This window comes from Rhinichthys klamathensis, unplaced genomic scaffold, assembly GCF_029890125.1.
Source record: "Rhinichthys klamathensis goyatoka isolate OS25496 unplaced genomic scaffold, OSU_Roscu_1.1 h1tg000117l_1, whole genome shotgun sequence".
Lineage (NCBI taxonomy): Eukaryota > Metazoa > Chordata > Actinopteri > Cypriniformes > Leuciscidae > Rhinichthys > Rhinichthys klamathensis.
In genome coordinates, this window is record NW_026606654.1 from 686,275 (window position 1) to 704,250 (window position 17,976).

General features: G+C 39.8%; 1 protein-coding gene across 1 annotated transcript in view; it reads right to left on the minus strand.

Moving 5' to 3' along the window:
• The window catches only part of smoc1 (SPARC related modular calcium binding 1), a 73,939-nt gene that overhangs the window by 55,104 nt on the left and 859 nt on the right, over nucleotides 1-17,976 (minus strand). Inside the window, exon 2 of the mRNA XM_056255073.1 lies at nucleotides 4,506-4,671. Within this exon, the coding sequence (XP_056111048.1) occupies nucleotides 4,506-4,671 (166 nt within the window). The remainder of the gene's footprint in view (nucleotides 1-4,505; nucleotides 4,672-17,976) is intronic.

Here is a 17,976-nt window from a genome sequence, read left to right on the forward strand (position 1 = left end):
ATAGCAAGGAGAAATAAAGCTTTCAAAGTGAGGAATTTTTCTGAAACCTCTTCAATAGGCTCGAAGGGAGCCAGAGCCAGACCCTCAAGTACAATGGCTAAATCCCAAGCCGGTGCTCTAGAGTGCAGTGCAGGTCTCAACCTCAATGTACCACGGAGAAAACGAGTAATCAGAGGATCTCTCCCAAAAGAAGTACCCCCCAGAGGGGTATGATAGGCCGAAATAGCCGCCACATAAACTTTTAAGGTGGAAGGAGATAATCCAGCAGAGAAACGGTCTTGCAGAAAATCGAGAACTGAACCAACAGGGCAGTTAACAGGATCTAACTGACGCTCACCACACCAGGTGGAGAATAATTTCCATTTCAGTGCATACAGTCTTCTCGTGGAAGGAGCTCTGGAATGGAGAATGTCTCAACGACCCAGGTCGAGAGACTGGATTCTATGAGCCTGGCCCCCTCAGAGGCCAGGCCCACAGTTTCCACAACTCCGGTCGAGGGTGAAATATCGTGCCCCCTGCCTGGGACAGCAGGTCCCTCCTGAACGGAATCTCCATGGGAGAGCCGTCCAGAAGAGACAAAGTCCGAGAACCAAACTCGAGTCGGCCAGTACGGGGCTACTAGTAGCAGATGAGCCCCTTCCCGGCGAACCCTCTCCAGAACCTCCGGGAGCATAGATATCGGGGGAAATGCGTACAGGTGCAGCCTCGGCCACACCTGCACCATCGCATCCAGTCTGAGAAGAGCTGGCTGCGTGAGGGGGAACCATATAGAGCAATGCGTTGTACAAACGATGTGAAAGGTCGACTTGACTTTAGTTAGACCAAAGTTCTCCCTAAGAAGCTCCACCACCTCGGGGTGAAGTCTCCAATCCCCTGGGCCTCAGCCCCTGCCTCAACAGGATATCTGCTCTGATATACGAGACCACCAGTGTGTTGTCCGCCATTCGCCGAGCAACCACTCATGATCGCCCCCACTTGTGAGGGAAGCATCCGTCGATAGCAATATGCGTCGACAAGAAGCCCCCAACACTGGGCCTGGGCGAGGAACCAAGGTTCTTCCACATGACCGAAGCACGAAGGCATAGCCGCGTGACTTTGATCATGCGAAAACGTATTTCCCCTCGGAGAAAAACCCCTTGGTCCTGAGCCACCACTGCAGGGGTCTCATGAACAGAAGGCCAAAAGTAATACGTTGGACGCAACTGCCATGAGACCCACCCGTCTGAAACTGTTTCACAGTGAGTGACTGGCCTAGATATACCCCATTACGGCTGTAAGAATTGCTACACCTAGAAAAGTGGTCCTCAGAGCACACTCTTCTTGGCGTTGAGAGGCAACTCCAACATCCTTAATGAGACAGAACGACATCTCGATGCCGAACTGCCATAAACTCAGATTGAGCTAGGAACAACCAATCATTGATGTAGTATAATACGCGAATGCCCTGGAGTCTCAGAAGAGCCAGAGCTGCATCCACGCATACTGTAAAGGTGTGGGGTAATAAACCTAGGCCGAATGGAAGAACCCGATAATGGTATGCTTCGCCCCCGAAAGCAAACCTCGGGAACCTCCCTCATCCTCTTTCGGAAACAATGAAGTAATGGCTGTCTGCTGGGAGGAGGAACCCCTTCTACAGCTCCTTTTGCAGAAGTGACAGTACTTCCTGCTCCATAACCAAAGCCTGCTCGGGGTCCACCAATGAGAGGAGGACCCCTAGAAATCTGGGCGAACGAGAACCGAACTGAATTCTGAAACCCTTTTCTATAGTGTGCAGGACCCACTGAGAAATATGTGGCAGTAGTTTCCACGCTGCCAGAAATTTACTAGGGGAACCAGTCTCTCAAGACTGGCCTCTGGATTTGTTTGAACAGTCACTACGGCGCCCTGAAGCGGCGAACCGGCAGGGAACAACCGAACTGACCATTCTACGACCCTCCTCAGAGTCTTAGACTTCTTGTCTAAGCTTTATTAGAGATGATGACAGTCCTCAGATCTTGCCTACCTCTAACTAGCTTAGTTCCTACGACCCTCCTCGGAGGATCGTTGAAAAAAGCAGGCACTTCGGCGCCCTGAAACGGCGAACCGGCAGGGAAACCGAACTGACTGCTCTTCTTTTATTTGAAGGCTCGTTTGGGGACACTGACACCTTGGTGCCCTGAAACGGCGAACCGGCAGGGAAACCGAACTGGCAGTACTGCGACCCTCCTCAGAGAGTCGCACCCCAAAGGGTGCTGAGGAGAAACGATTTCTCAAAACCGTCCCTACCCCAGAGGGGACCACCCTTAGAAGCCAGATCGCCTCGGCGTCAGGGCTTCTCCTTTGTCAAAGCTATTTTAGAGATAAAACAGTCCTCAGATCTTGCATGTCTCTAACTGGCTAGACTGCGACCGCCACCCAGGTACCCCTCAATTGCGGAGGAGCCCGAATGGCGACGCTCTATTTTTCACTTTGTGCTGAGAGGAGCATAATAGTTCTCAGGAACATTAGATTGGTGAGGAAGAAACCTCTGGAACGCCGCTGAATGGTTTATTTCTTAGTTTTCTTGAAAGCGGAGCGTCCAGAAGAACAGACATAATTATATCTTTATTTTCCTTTATCTTTATATCAGAAAAACTTATATATATATACATATATATCACTCTGCGGCCACCAGCAGGAAACAACCGAACTGGCAGCGCTGCGACCCTCCTCAGAGAGTCGCCCCTCACATTCATCCATGTCCTTATATACTCTACCCACCAGCGCTGCCCAATAAAAATGTACTCATTATTAAGATGGCTGGTGGGTAACGTCGGGGTTAATAACGATAACGCCGACTCGGGAGAGAGAAAGCTCGCAAGCGTCTCTTTAACCCGAGGCAATGTCATACTATGATACTTAATACCCAAACATTACTATAGTCAGACATCTGGGGATTAAACACATAAAATACAAACCGGTTTATTCCACGATCTCGACACCTCAGTGTGGAGATAGGGAAAAACCACAGTCCCCGACGAGGAGGCTGAGATACAGAGTTTTCCTGTTTTAAGATACAGTTCATCTAACAAACTCTTCTTTATTTTCAATCTCATAATGTTCAGCTGGCCAGTAAATATTTAACTGGCAACAGCACTAGATAAAACCTCCTTTTTTTCTTTAAAAAAGCTCCTCTTTATTCAACAGAGTTATGAGCTGGAAAATGTATTCATTGAAAACTCAAACATCTGCCTTTTTAAAAAGATTTGTATTTGTTTTCTTTCTTTTTAAACAAAACACTAACGATACCAATTCCTCGGAACTGGAAATCGCAGCACACTAGATCTGGCATGTGAAAGCTGAGAAAGGGCGGAGCCCGTCCCAACCCCCGCTGTCAGATCCGTTTTCGAACCCCGAAATACGAGCCGTCTCCGAGCCTCGGCAACAGAGAGACCCGCTTGGGGAACGCGAACCGAACCGTCCTCCTCGAAGAACGCCCGGCGAGAGCGGAGCGTCCTCACGGACAGCTTCTCGCAATGCACAGTCAGATCCCTCGAGAAATGACTGTTGCATGCTCCACTCCCAAACAGCAACAAAAAGCTGATGTGTGTCCCCACCCGTGATGTAACGAGGGCAGGGAACAACACAACGTCTATAATATTGCTTTGCTCGCCATAATGATAGATAGTGATATATATATATTGGGCTTGACAAACAACAATAAATAGACAAGGACAGAATCACAGAGAGCGCTTGCTGAAGACTACAGAAGCTGTCGAGGTCTGTTTTCAAGGGTGCTTTATAGTTTCCTGGTCTATGACGTCACCTATGACGTATCGGGCTTCCATTGGACTGATTTTACACGTGCTTCATGACGCAATCACGCAGAGCGTTCCCACCGCGTCTCAAACGCAGCTCGAAGTTCCCTTGAAAGGGAACTAGGTCACAGGGGAAAACACAGTAGTGTTGTTTTGGAGAATTTATGCAATTTTAAGTACATTTGTCTTGCTTTAAGGATATTGAAATATTTGGATGCTGTGCAGTGATGTACACCATAACTATGTAAACAGACGTTTCGTGTTGGTGTTACAATATCATGCATTATTGAAGTGCTATTGTAAACCGCATCTGTTTTCTAAAAGAAATTATAGTAACACTTTATTTTGATGGTCCCTTTTGAACATTCTGTTGACTATAAGTAACTTACTACATGTCAACTAACTCTCATTAGAGTATAAGTAGACTGTCTGCTTAATATATGCTCTTTACTGTGATTCTCCCCAACAGACATTCTACTGACTATTAGTAACTTTGCAAATGCATGTCAACTTATTCTAACCCTAACCCTACCAGTCTACCAATACTCTACTAACACTCCAATGACAGTTAGTAGACATGTAGGTGCAACGTTACTTATAGTCAACAGAATGTGTTAAAGGGACCATCAAACTAAAGTGAAAACGACACGATACATTCCTCACATGCGATTCAAGATGCCTCAATTGTTTTCAGAAATGTTCACACAAAAGTTTCTGGTGTCCACTGACCTTTGCATCGGCCCCTGTGGGCGAGGGTGAGAGTGCGGTCCTTGCATTTCGCCCTCTCCAGGTCACAGTTGGTATCATAACTGCGTCCGTCTGACCCACACACAGGCTTGCCGTGACTCCTGGAGCATGCAGGGGAACATGGGCTCTCTCTTTCCCCTATAAGCCACTGCACACATATGTACATATATAAAGAGCAGTGAGGGCATGACAATATAATAAGCCATGGAGCACTTGACAGAATACCCTGACTAGACTTTAATGATTGTGCAATAAATTAAACAGAGCTGCTGAGCTTTAAAACAGTTCAATGAGTTTCACAGGTTTTAGTAGAAGGAACACTCTTGGTGCAATTGCCATGAATCATGAATCTTAAAATAGCTCAGCTGAAATATCACATAGCCTTATATAGATTTCTGTTGTGAATTACCATAACCAATATCTATCTATCTATCTATCTATCTATCTATCTATCTATCTATCTATCTATCTATCTATCTATCTATCTATCTATCTATCTATCTATCTATCTATCTATCTATCTATCTATCTATCTATCTATTATCTAATTTTGAAATTCTGATATATCAAATTCAGTTGTCTCACATGCCTCTGGTTGCCTGATGCCTGATTTGATGTATTATTACAGATATAAATGTGAAGAAAATTCCCTTCAGACCATTTAACTTTTAGAGCAGCAATGACCATTTTTAGCATACCAGATTTTTTTTTTTTTCGTTTTCAAACTCCATAGACTGATTTTTTTGCTTTAAGTCAACACGACACTCCATTCAAGTTCTACTCATTTTACTTCCAAAATGTGATGTATTTACAAGTGGGACGGAATTAATTGTATTCTCAGTAACTGATTGATTAGGTGAACATTTTAAAATAGTATTCCATACCAGAATGGAGGCAATTTTTATATTCCTGGAATAATGTGCACTCATGAATCATGAACAATAAGACCAGGAATGTGCATTATAAAGAAAACAGGTTCATTTCTGATGTCATACTGACTTTATTAAAAGAAATCATTTTCTTCTTCTCACTCACATTGGAAAAAAACGTCTTATTCCCTCTAAACCAGTGTCCTAACTTATTTTCCCTTAGCTGCATTTATCATGTAACAGGACACCTCAAATATATATATCATTCTTGAATTTCCACAATTTCATATTCCCCCAATCTTTGAGAGGGCCAGAAGAGTCTGAACAGTTTAGAGGTAGAGAGAAAGAAAAGCCAGCTTAACTCTTAACCCTAGTACAAGACAAATTTGCTATAGATTGTGCTGTAGCTGCTGGCCCATCATGCAGTGCAGCTTCTGACAGTGACAGTGGTCTCACAGCACATCAGGTACACAAACTGGAGAACTTCTACTGGAAAAAGGGTAGCTTTTGCCAGAAACACAGGGCACATTTTCCATTTTAACCAGACCCATCTGACTAAACAGAGCTGACCGTTTCTGATCACACACACACACACACACACATACAGTACACCCCAAACAACAAAAGGTTGCTTCAGGACTGAATCTCTTGAGTTGAGCAATTAAGCGAATAGAGCCAAATGATGTCACTAATATAGACATGGAGTGAATCCGTCTGAGTGCCTGATGACAGACTGACCAGACATTTATGTATTTATTTTCAGCTGAGAGTATGCCATTATTAAATCTGGCTCCTTTTCCATGCACTGTACTAAATGGTGCTTATTAATACTATATCAGTTTCATGTATGTCCATATCACACTGTATATTTTTTTCATTCTCACTTGGGTAAATAATCCAGAATAGCAACATTAAAAATAAATGCCTAAGCAAATCTTTAGTGTTTTTTAAGACAGGCCAAACTATTCCTGGTGAAAGCTGCCCGGTCTAAGTAGCACTATAAATGCTGCATCCAAAGCAAGCTGCTTTAAAGGTGATTTAGAACTCAATACACGTCCAGATGGTGAGTGCCTATTTGTCCATTTTCTGTGAAGGAAACTAAGAAAAAGAAAGCAACAGGCAAAGCTACCACAGACAAACAGTTGTAGTCTCCCTCAGAAAACTTTGATTACCATATTCATCTTGACCACATGCATATTTCAGTGATGTGTTCTCTATGGTTACATTATGACAAGGCGTAACATAATACCCAGTTGTACGACCTACAGTGAGTGCACTTATTTATAGTCTAAGATACTGTCATCATTTTTCACACTCATGTTGTTACAAACCAGCATGATTTTCTTTTGTCTGTGAAACCACAAAATAAGATATTTTACAGAATTCTCAGTCATTTGAACTCTAAAAACGACATGAAAACCACTAAAAAGGTAGTTGATAGAGCTTGTTAAAAAGTTATAGTTTAACATTAATATTTCATATTTTTGTTGTGCTTTAAAGAAGTACACTTATTTTGATGTTCTGACTAACATACTAAAGCTCATGTATAGTACATGATCATAATTTTAACTCTAGTGTGACATATTACGTTTAAAGTTAATATATTTTTAAATGTACTAAATTGCAACTTTATTACAAATGTGTAAATATATTTAAAGACATGACATTTAACATAAATTTGAATTATAAGAAATTTTCATTTTATTGCAATTAACATTAATTGCGTTATCTCTCTCTCACACACACACAATAAGTACACATAAGAAGGGGCATTGAAAAGTTAACAAACACAACATACACAACTGACATGGAACAGAGGACATATTTATGCATCTCCTCGTATTAAAAGCATACTGATTTATGACTAAGTCAGTGAAAATGTGTTTATTTGTAAAATATGAGCCTAAGTAAAACAGACCGTTTAACTGTATAACTGGAAGTGAAATGAATCACACACATTCTGTCAGTTTGTGTGGGCAGGAGTTTAGTTAAGCGTAGAGCACAGAAGCTTACACAACATAAACATCTGCCATTCTCACATTTAACAATAACGTCCCCAGAAAGAATTTATAGATTTTGGGATACTTAATGTTGGGTTCACCCAAAAATGAAAATTCTGTCATTAATTACTCACCCTCAAATCGTTTCAAACCCGTAAAACTTAAAAAAAAAAAAAAAAGTTTTTTAATGAAATCTGAGCGTTTTCTGTAAAGACATCATTAAAGTAATCCACTCCAGTGGTTTAACCTCAGTTTTATGAAGCAATGCGAGTGCTTTGTGCAAAAAACACAATTTACCACTTTATTAAAAAAAAATACTAATCTCCAACACGTGTTCACGAGAGCACCACAACATGAGATTACTATTTTGTAAATAAAGTGGTAAATTGTGAGTTTTTTTGCGCAAACAAAGCACTCTCTGCACTTCATAAAACTGAGGTTAAACCACTGGAGTAACATGGATTACTTTAATGATGTCTTTACTACCTTTCTGGGGCTTGAAAGTGTCAGTTGTGTAGCTGTCAATGGAGGGACATAAAGCTCTCAGATCAAAAAGATGGGTTTTACGGGTTTTAAAATGACATTAGGGTGACATAAATGATGACAGAATTTTCATTTTTGCATTTCATTTCATCATGGCATTAGAAAACAAAATATCAAACCGAATGGCATCAACAAACAACTGATACTAAAACTTCTCTCACAACTAACGTTCACCAAACATGTGACCAAACATGTTCCACTAATACCTGACAACCAAAATACCTAAACGGTTTTGTCTGTTTTACCATTTATAACATGCATATATATTGATTATATCTCTTTAGTGAATTCCTTGTTTTTGCAACTAATGCAATGATATTAATAGATTTATAACTGTATTTAGTTGTGGCGCAGGTAACTAAATACCTTTTGGGGCCACTGTACGTAATTCATTATTGCATTGCAAAGGTTTCTCAATCAATCGTTCCTATTGAGTGAAATATCTGTTCAGTAGTCAGCAATCCATAAATCCTACTCTGACACTACTAAAATCATATGCAAATCGTTAAAAATATCCTCTTGTTGATTAAACAATTTGTCAAGCACATTTTTCTAATTAAAAGTGATCTCCAAAAATGTTCTTGTTTTTCAGTTTGGGGTTTATGACTAATGTTTCTTCTTAGAACTCTATTTTGAGAACAAGGATACTCTTAACTTTTGCCTGGACCCCTCATAATAAAGTGGAGATTTCTGGACGAGCTGGAGACACCAGAGAAATCTCATTGCACAGATGGATTTATATTCTTGGCAGGCATTCTCTCTCTCTCTCTCTCTCTCTCTCTCTCTCTCTCTCTCTCTCTCTCTCTCTCTCTCTCTCTCTCTCTCTCTCTCTCTCTCTCTCTCTCTCTCTCTCTCTCTCTCTCTCTCTCTCTCTCTCTCTCTCTCTCTCTCTCTCTCTCTCTCTCTCTCTCTCTCTCTCTCTCTCTGTATGTGTGTGTGTGTGGTTTTCACAAGGAGTGCCAGAGCTACTCTCTATAATGTGTGAAGCACTCATTACCTTTAGGAAGAATAACAACAAAAATGAAGAACGAAAGCCGACTTCTGATTGGCTGCAACAAAATTAGAGGACCTAGCCAAATGTAGCTATAGCTCAATTTCAAACAATATTTAGCATATTTTCAACAAGGTTGTTACACTTAAATATGTAATGACCAATGTTTCTGTAATAATAGAGAAAAAATTACTTAAAAAAACAACCAAAGCTATTCACTTTTATTGCATACATGCAAATTGAAAAGCAGAGTGTGAGAAACTGGTTATGCAAACTTCAAATCACCTCCTAAATCAGCTTTGCATTATTCAGTAACGACTGTCAGATTTTATACGAAGGAGATCTGCAATAATCCCTCTTCTCTGATCATTAGACTAATTAAATCCAGGCGAACTGGAAATCTGCTTCCTGAACTTCCTACTTTGTCACTCTAATGATACAACTTGGCTAAGGAACAGTCATGTTATTTCTTCTGGTGAATCTCACTGACTGTCTGATCACCCACAAAAAACAAAACAAAAAAAAAAAACAGGAAGGATGGAAGGATTGTGATATAAAATGTTAGATGATCAGTAATTTTCTTCTATTAAATTCAGATAAGACTGAGGCAAATTGCCATTGACAGCAATTTTTGACAGCAACTTTTCTTTCGAAAATCATATTACAATTAGTTCAAAATGCAGCTTCTGTTCTTACCAGGTCAAGAAAATATGATCATATAACACCAATTTTGGCATCTTCTACACTAGTTACCTATTAAGTTACGTATCAATTAAAAAGTATTGCTACTCACCTATAAGGCCCTAAATGGTTTAGCTCCTGTGTATTTTACCAAGATCACAAAACTCTGGACTTTTGGTAGTACCAAGATATCACGAGGATATCTAAGTCCACTAAAGGAGGGAGAGCGTTTTCACATTTGGGTCCTAAACTCTGGAATAGCCTTCCTGATAATGTTCGGGGCTCAGATTCACTCTCCCAGTTTAAATCTAGATCCCTTTATCCAAGCATTCACATAATGTATCTCATAACCTTTTACTCCAGTTAAATCAGATCAAACACACGTGATTATCTTTGCTTGAAATGTTATGAACAGCATTTTCCATTTGCTTTTCTGTCTCGGGATGCCCATCTCGAAGTAACCAGAGAGTACTCTGTCTCTTACAAAGACTTCCGATGCCTCAACACCTGTGAAGAGAGAGCGCCAACTCCTGCGAGGATGCAAACTCGGAATCAACATGCACCAATGCATTTTTTTTTTTTAGATATTGTAATCATGATGTTCACAACTTGTAATAACTTCAAAGAGCTCACTGTATCTGCCTAACTCAAAACTTGGACACAGTCACCTCTGATAACAGATCACACTAAATTGAAATGTAGACACATGCATTTTCTGTAAAACTGCTTTGAAAGGATATGTATTGTGAAAAGCTCTATACAAATTAATGTGAATTGAATTTTATTTGAGGAACAAATCAAGCATGGGGTTAGTTCTGGCAGGTCACGTCAGTCAAGCTCACATACCAATGTTCTCTCATCATTCCTGATTTCTAACACACACTCACAGCGTTCGGTGTGGTGTTGCGACTGTCAGAGCAGAAACGAAAGCTATACTCTCCATCTGTTTTCCATCGTCTCTGGTCGACTTCATATGTAAATAGCTTATTTTGTCCATTAGATCAAAAGATCTGAAAAAACACATACATTTACCCTCCCCTAGAAATCAGGACAGAAGTGGAGACGGATTAAAACACCAAGTGTAAACGGGAATGTGTCTCCCTCATCTACGTGTGATTTGATCGACCAAAACGCATCTATCAATCACTATCAATTACACTATACATTTCACTATACATATACATTCAATTCCACTCTCTGGGTCTGGGTTCATTAAAATGGACAGTATGGTTCTTGGACCAACAAGGATGGATCTGGTTCTTGGTTAATCCCAGTTTATGATTTGGGGTGTCTGAGTCTTGGTGTGAGTTCTAGGGGTTCTGGTTTTGTTCTGGGTCTTGTATAGCCTGGGAAAACCCAGACAACTTCCGGCAAATTTAGATTTGCTCTGAAAGTTAGTCTGGGAAAGAGCTCATTCAAGCCCATTTCCAATCCGTCAAAATCGAGGCACCAATCAGAAACGTTGGGGCGGGCTTTACACGATGACGACAGCGCTGGGATTTTGAAGCAGATTTTGTAGCCTACATTACAAAGATGGATGCCGGCGTCGAACATCACTCGTTCGAATCAGCTATCGCGTTTGTTTTAAGCGATTTGAACGTTTCCTTTTTGTTAAAAAAACGAGCAAAGAACAACACTCGGAGATGTTTCTCCGCCGCTCTGCATACGTCATCTCCTTCATCGCTCTGATTGGGTTTAGCTCTATCCGCGACGTCCGTTGGTGACGCCCCTCTGGAAATGATTTGTCTATGACGCTTTGCCAGACCATAACTCAGTTACAACTGAGAATGGTCTGGTTTTAACCAGGCTAGTTCTTGTATGGTCTGGTCTGAACTCTATAGCTAACCCTATAACACATCAATGAAGTCATCATGGGAAACTGATTGATTTATCACTGCTGAAACCACATAGAAAGTATGAATTAGCTTTAGCCATAAATCCCTCTTTGTTTTCACATTTTTATCATTCATTGGGGGAAAAAATTATACTTTTGGTTTGCAAACCGTCTAAACCCTTGGGATTTACAAATTTCTTTAAAATGCCAATTCAGATTTCAGACACATTCTTTGAAGGAATTTGTTGTTTACCAAAATGCTTTTGGTTATTTTTCCCCAGAGCTTGTAGACACAACTGCAAGCATGCAGACTAAATAACCAGTAAATGCTGTTTGTCCATTTCAGTAGCACAATAAGTTCTGTAGACATCAGCAAAACACACAGCAGAGAGAAGATACCGCTTCAGCGTGCCAATATGGCGAATTTGTGACATGCTTTTCAGTTGATGAAGCCTGCTATGTCATGACTAATGGCTGTCCGGTGAATTTAAAGAGACACTACTTTTATCGGTCTGTAATTGAAGCCTCTGGGAGGCTGGTAATCTCTGGTATTTTCTCAAAGAAAGCCGTATCATTAAATGCTGATAGCCACTGCTATCTCTCCACAGCAAAATGACCCAGAACACATTCTCTCTGTCAGAAAACCTTCCTTATCCAAATCCCAGCTGTCGCTCACTGTATATCAAGCACACAGCGCTGCTTTTGGCCCACACATGGAGAACAGCCTTTTGTCCCCTGACTCTGTCTCCCAACTTGTTCTCTATCCCTCACACACACATTTCCTCTCTCTTTACTCGACTATCTAGTTCTGTCTTGCTCACACTATCTCTCTCTCTCTCTCTCTGTCTGCTCCAGTCCTTGTCCAACTCTGCTGTCTGCCTAGTGTAATTGAGTCTGGAAACATGATGCACACACACACACACACACACACGCACACGCACACACACACACACACACACACACACACACACACACACACACACACACACACACACACACACACACACACACACACACACACACACACACACACACACACACACTAGGGGTTGAACTCAAAGGCTGTGCAAGAAATAATCATTAGTCAACACTTTGACGTACTTGGTTGTGTATAATTTTGTGGGCTCTTTCGTATCGCTTGGTATTTTTAATGTGACTGACATCACAAGAACTTCTGTAGAAAGATCTCTTGTAGTGTTTTGGATTTTTGGTTATGCTTTATTTTAACGTGATTCAATGAATTCTGAATAATTTACTGCCATTCTGTGAATATTAAGTAATCATGAAATTAATTAAAAATAAACTGTATTCTGATTATTAGTATTTTTTTATTAAGTAAAGCAATCTAATTACAATAATTTGGAAACAAACAAGACAGGCATCTTTTAACCGTATACATACTGGGAACTATTTTCTCTGAAGGCGAAGCACTGCTACTCGGGCGGAGTGATTTGCTCGCAGCACCTGAGAAGCCCTGTGGTGAGGAGCAGAGAGTTCGCTCAGAGTGTTGCGCTAATCACTCCGCCCGAGTAGCAGTGCTTCGCCTTTTGAGAATATAGTTCCCAGTATCTATACGGTTAAAAGATGCATGCGTCTCATATGACCTTGTTATTTGTTGTTATTTGTTCCTGTCTTTGTGCTAAGCTAGGCTAACGGTGGGTGGGTTACATCACGCACGGAGATGAAAAGGGTAGGCTATGTATGGACGTATCTAACTCTAGGGGATACAGTGAATAAGCTAAAGTCCCAAAAAGTTGCGTGTTCCTTTAAAATATAGTGTTACCAGCTTTTTTGCTTTTTATTCTGCCCTCACATTGTGAAAAGAAAATAGACATTGAGGTCTTGACATCTGACCTCTCAATTTATTAAATAAAACCACATGAATTATTCTACTGGACTACACTTGGAATCTTTCATTTTGCATGCTAAATTCTCGTGCATCCATTCTATTTTTGCATTTTCTTAACTTTTAATTCACATTTTATCCTTCAATATCTTTGCCAAGATATAAAATAATTTCAACCATCGTAAGGAACAACTTCACAATATAGTAATTCTGCCAGAAATCAGAGATGTTACCAATTAAATTACAGCCTAATCCTATATTTCTCAACATTGTCGCTTTAATGACTGCTAATTAAATTATGAAAATGTTAAACTCACATCAGACACTGGCTATTTTTCCCTTACGACAACTGGTCGTATCTTTATTGAAGAAGAAAAAACAAAACAAAACAAAAACATTATGCAAATCTCTCAATTACTATTGAACATTCAGGCATGTGCCCGAGCATCAGACTCTTCAGAATTTTTACCTGCAACAACCCATTATATTTTGACTATTACATTTTGAGAATTGCTTACTCTCACTTAGAAAAATTCTGACCAATATGTAAATCTCTTAATTGCCTTAAATGCTCAGACATGTGCCTGATAAACTTGTATTGTATCATTGTTATACTGTATATCGTCATATTGCCTATAGCCCTAAAATTTGCAATCGCATCAGGGTTCGTTTTAATCAAACCAAACATGCCAAGTGTGAACACACTCTTAGTGCACATAGCCTCTGCCAAATTATAGGCAAGGGAAAGCAAGTTTATTTATATAGCACATTTCATACACAATGGTAATTCAAAGTGCTTTACAGAAGGAATGAAAATAATCAAAATAATTACAACAGATGCATAGGAATTAAAAATAGCATGCATAAGAAATAAAAATAACAATAAGAGTTGAGAATAAGAACTGATATAAAATATATTAAAAAGAGTTTAGAATAAAAAAGGAGGATACTATAATACTATTCCTGACTTCCTGAATCACTAAGCTTGGGGATCCACTATCTGGATTGAGAGTCAGGTTCGCGATTTTACACTAGAAATTATAGTAAGTCTGGCAAGATTTTTATGATACTACAAGTTGTTTGAATTGAAATCTGAAAGCTTTCCTTTCCCATCCGCATCATCTCAGCTGTGCGGACATTCAAAGACTGTCAACAGAGTGTTGAACAGCGAAGCCGACTGATGCTGTACAGTGTATCATGAGTTATAAGGTTAACAATGACCTGCTGACTGACTAGACTATTAGATGCCTGGTTAATACTCGTGCAACACACATAACAAACACTCTTTCGAAATACATTCAGATAAGAACCTTACATATACATAACCCCCACTCTCTCTCTCTCTCTCTCTCTCTCTCTCTCACACACACACAAACACACACGACACTAACACCTGCATCATTGGGTCATTGGGTGTGATGTGGGCCGCTCCAATAAAACAGCAGAGAGGAGGGGGGGCTTGGCGTTCATCTGCGGCGTTGGGAGAATGTTGTCTTGGCATGAAACTCGCACTCGCTTTGCTGTGTTTGTTCTTTACTTGACTTTACAAGGTTTCAGTGATGTACTCGAGCAGGTATGTTGTATACACCGCTTTCCGCCCTGTGTCCATTTTTCAATCACTGTTATGTTATGTTATGTTTTTACAGGGCAGCTTAACCAGAATTCCATGATGATTTGTTTGTGTGGATAGCTATTTCTGAAAAATGTGTGGGAATGCTTATGTTGTATCTTTTAATTGAACTACTGAATGAAAACAGATTAGACTATGTTTTAGTCATGTTGGAAAAAAAGTTCACACTCTATTAAGTCCATACTTCAAAGGGAAGGGAATATTAAAGTGCTCTAAATAGGTCTCGTACGAATCATGAGTGTTCTGTTGAAAGCTGTTGTTGTAACGTGCAATACAGTGTACAACCCGGGTTTAGTCTGTGTGTACTGTAAGAAAAATGCATCACACCAATTAGTCACAACTGTACATTACAGGTAGCTTATGTTATGTGTTCAGTAGCTTGTATATTCACTATCATAATTTGTATCTGTATCATATATAGCTTTTAATTCATTTTAAATAAGGTTATTTGGCCTTACATATTGTGTTTTGTAACAAGAATAAGAATAAAACTACTCTGTTCGAGTCAACACAATGCTAAGGTCAAATTCATCACCATTTTTAATGCTAATAATGTGATTTAATTCACCATTAAACTACATTGACAATGTGTTTCCTATCGAGGTACTCAAGCTGTGAAGTTTTATTTCTGTTTTTCCGAGTTGACTTTTTAAATGTCAAGCTACCATGAGGATCATGTTTGTCAGACTGTTAACAAGTAAATAACAGCGAAAGTTCCAGTAACCTTTGCACAGGAACAGATTACGTGCGTAATTTGTTTGTTGCTAAAAAACGTTATCCAGCCTCGTATGGCATGACAACTCTAAGAATGCTTGATTCTTTGTGGCACTATGAAAACACAGCAATGTTGGCTCAACCAATCATGTGAGATTGGGGGCAGGACTATCTGTTTATCCAGCCAATGGCAGATGAGGGGAGTGTTGGGGAAACTTGATTATTTCATACCATGATTTATGCAATTCCATTTGGTGATGCTAGTAGATAGAAATTATACTTCTTAAAATGAATAGACCAATGCCTACTGAAAAGTCGGTATATTCACTGTGCTCAGACGCATCACTGCATGTTGACAGAATTAAATCCTCAGAAAATATTATCTTCCAAGTCTGCGGCATGTCAGAATTGGCTCGGTCAAAGAGCTCTGAATAACTGTGACTGGAAAAGTGTGCTAAATTCATGTTAAATGTGGAAAAGGAAACCTAAAATCCCTCTACTGTCAAGGGACGCTTCCTTTCTTGCTTTCTTTTTTCTTTTTCATATATAAACCCAATCACCCAATTGGCTTTCAGGAAAGAGCTTGATCCTGTTATTGGCCCAAACACGTCTTCCAGCCCAGTTGAGCAGCCATGAGCCCTCATGAAACTTTGGGTTCTTGGAGCTGACAGCATTCAGAGATAAGCTTTTACAAATGAGGCACAGAAGGGAGTATAACTTTTGAAGCGTTTAACTCCAGATTTTTTTAATAGCTTTTTTAACGCAACCTTTCTGGCCTCCTGTAATGATTAGATGAGGATGATGAAGGATGTTTTAGCACTGTGGAGATATTTTCTGCTGTTGAGCAAAACAAATCACACACACACACACACACACACACACACACACACACACACACACACACACACACACACACACACACACACACACGCTCTGGCTACTATTACAGTAAATTTCAGTCTGTAGAGTTCTTGCCAAAAATAAAATAAGTAAGCAAGAGATATTATATCACAAGAGATAAAAGTCTGTGGGTGTTAATGGCAAGAAAAATGAGAAAGTGGCTGCATACAGTAAGTACAGAAAAATGGCAAAATCATTAAAAGGAAAGAAGTCATTAATGAAAAAGATTAATGCTTCTCAATTCTTCCAAACAGCCCTCAAGAACGAGCACCACAATTTAATCATACAGAACTTCAAGTCTTTCAGTAATCTTGTGCTGTTGTCAAAATGCATAACGGTTTCTCGTCCATAATTAAGAATTAAATTAGACACAGGGCTATAAATGTGTGTGTGATGATGTGAGTTACTGTAGATACAGCTGATGATCCCAAGGAATTTATTTTGATACACTTTTAAAACCTATTTATATCTCAGTGAGGTCCAATGTGTTCCATGCAGATTAACTGGTTCGGAAAATATTTCCTGAAGACAAAGAATGTGATGTTTTTGTATTAGAATCTTCTCAGCAAAGCAAATCTTTTTTTTTTAAAGAAATTAATCTTTACTCTGTTCACTTTTGAAGATAAACACATGTGGTGTGTTTTTAGGTGTGTGTGTGTGTGTGTGTTCCTGGAATTCCCTACGTTATGGGGACCAACAAGTAAATTTTGACCTTGAGGGGACATTTTTTGGACCCCAAGAAGAAACAAGTTTATAAATCATATAGAATGATAGAATAAAAATAATTACGTCTATGGAACGTCCCCAGGGTGTGTGTGTGTGTGTGTGCGCGAGCGTGCGTGCATTCGTGCGCATCAGATTTTTATACCGACCTCCTCCTCCAACCACAAGTATTACAATACCTCAGCAGCATCCACAAATGTCTCTCTTCTGCTTTCTTTCTGATTTGTTCTCACTTTCATTCTCAATGGTCAATCTCAATGGTCTCAGTGCACAACTGAATGGACATTTACCACAAGAGCTCTGCGGCAATCTTGACAAACCATTCTTCTGTCTGAATTGCTCAAATACTTGAAGACATAAAAGAATTCTGCGGCAATTCGATTTCTGGGGCAGATTTCTTGACCGGATAGTGTTATTAATCACGCATGTAAGATCCTTTAATTTTTCTTTACTTTACTACTATTAAAACAAAAAGGATGTTAAGGTCAATAGATCATCACCTTGACACAAACTTACTGACTTATAGAAATCCTGACAGATGAATTAGCATTTTTTTGCGAGACATCATATAGCTCAACTATTCAATATTTTGTCAGCAAATTGATTCAGCCACAGAAAGAAATACTCCACACTGTTGTCTTTGTTGAAATCGTATGAAATGCTGCATTGGAAAGGCAACGGTCCTCTTTTCTATGGGCACAGAGGGGTGCACAGGAAGCAAA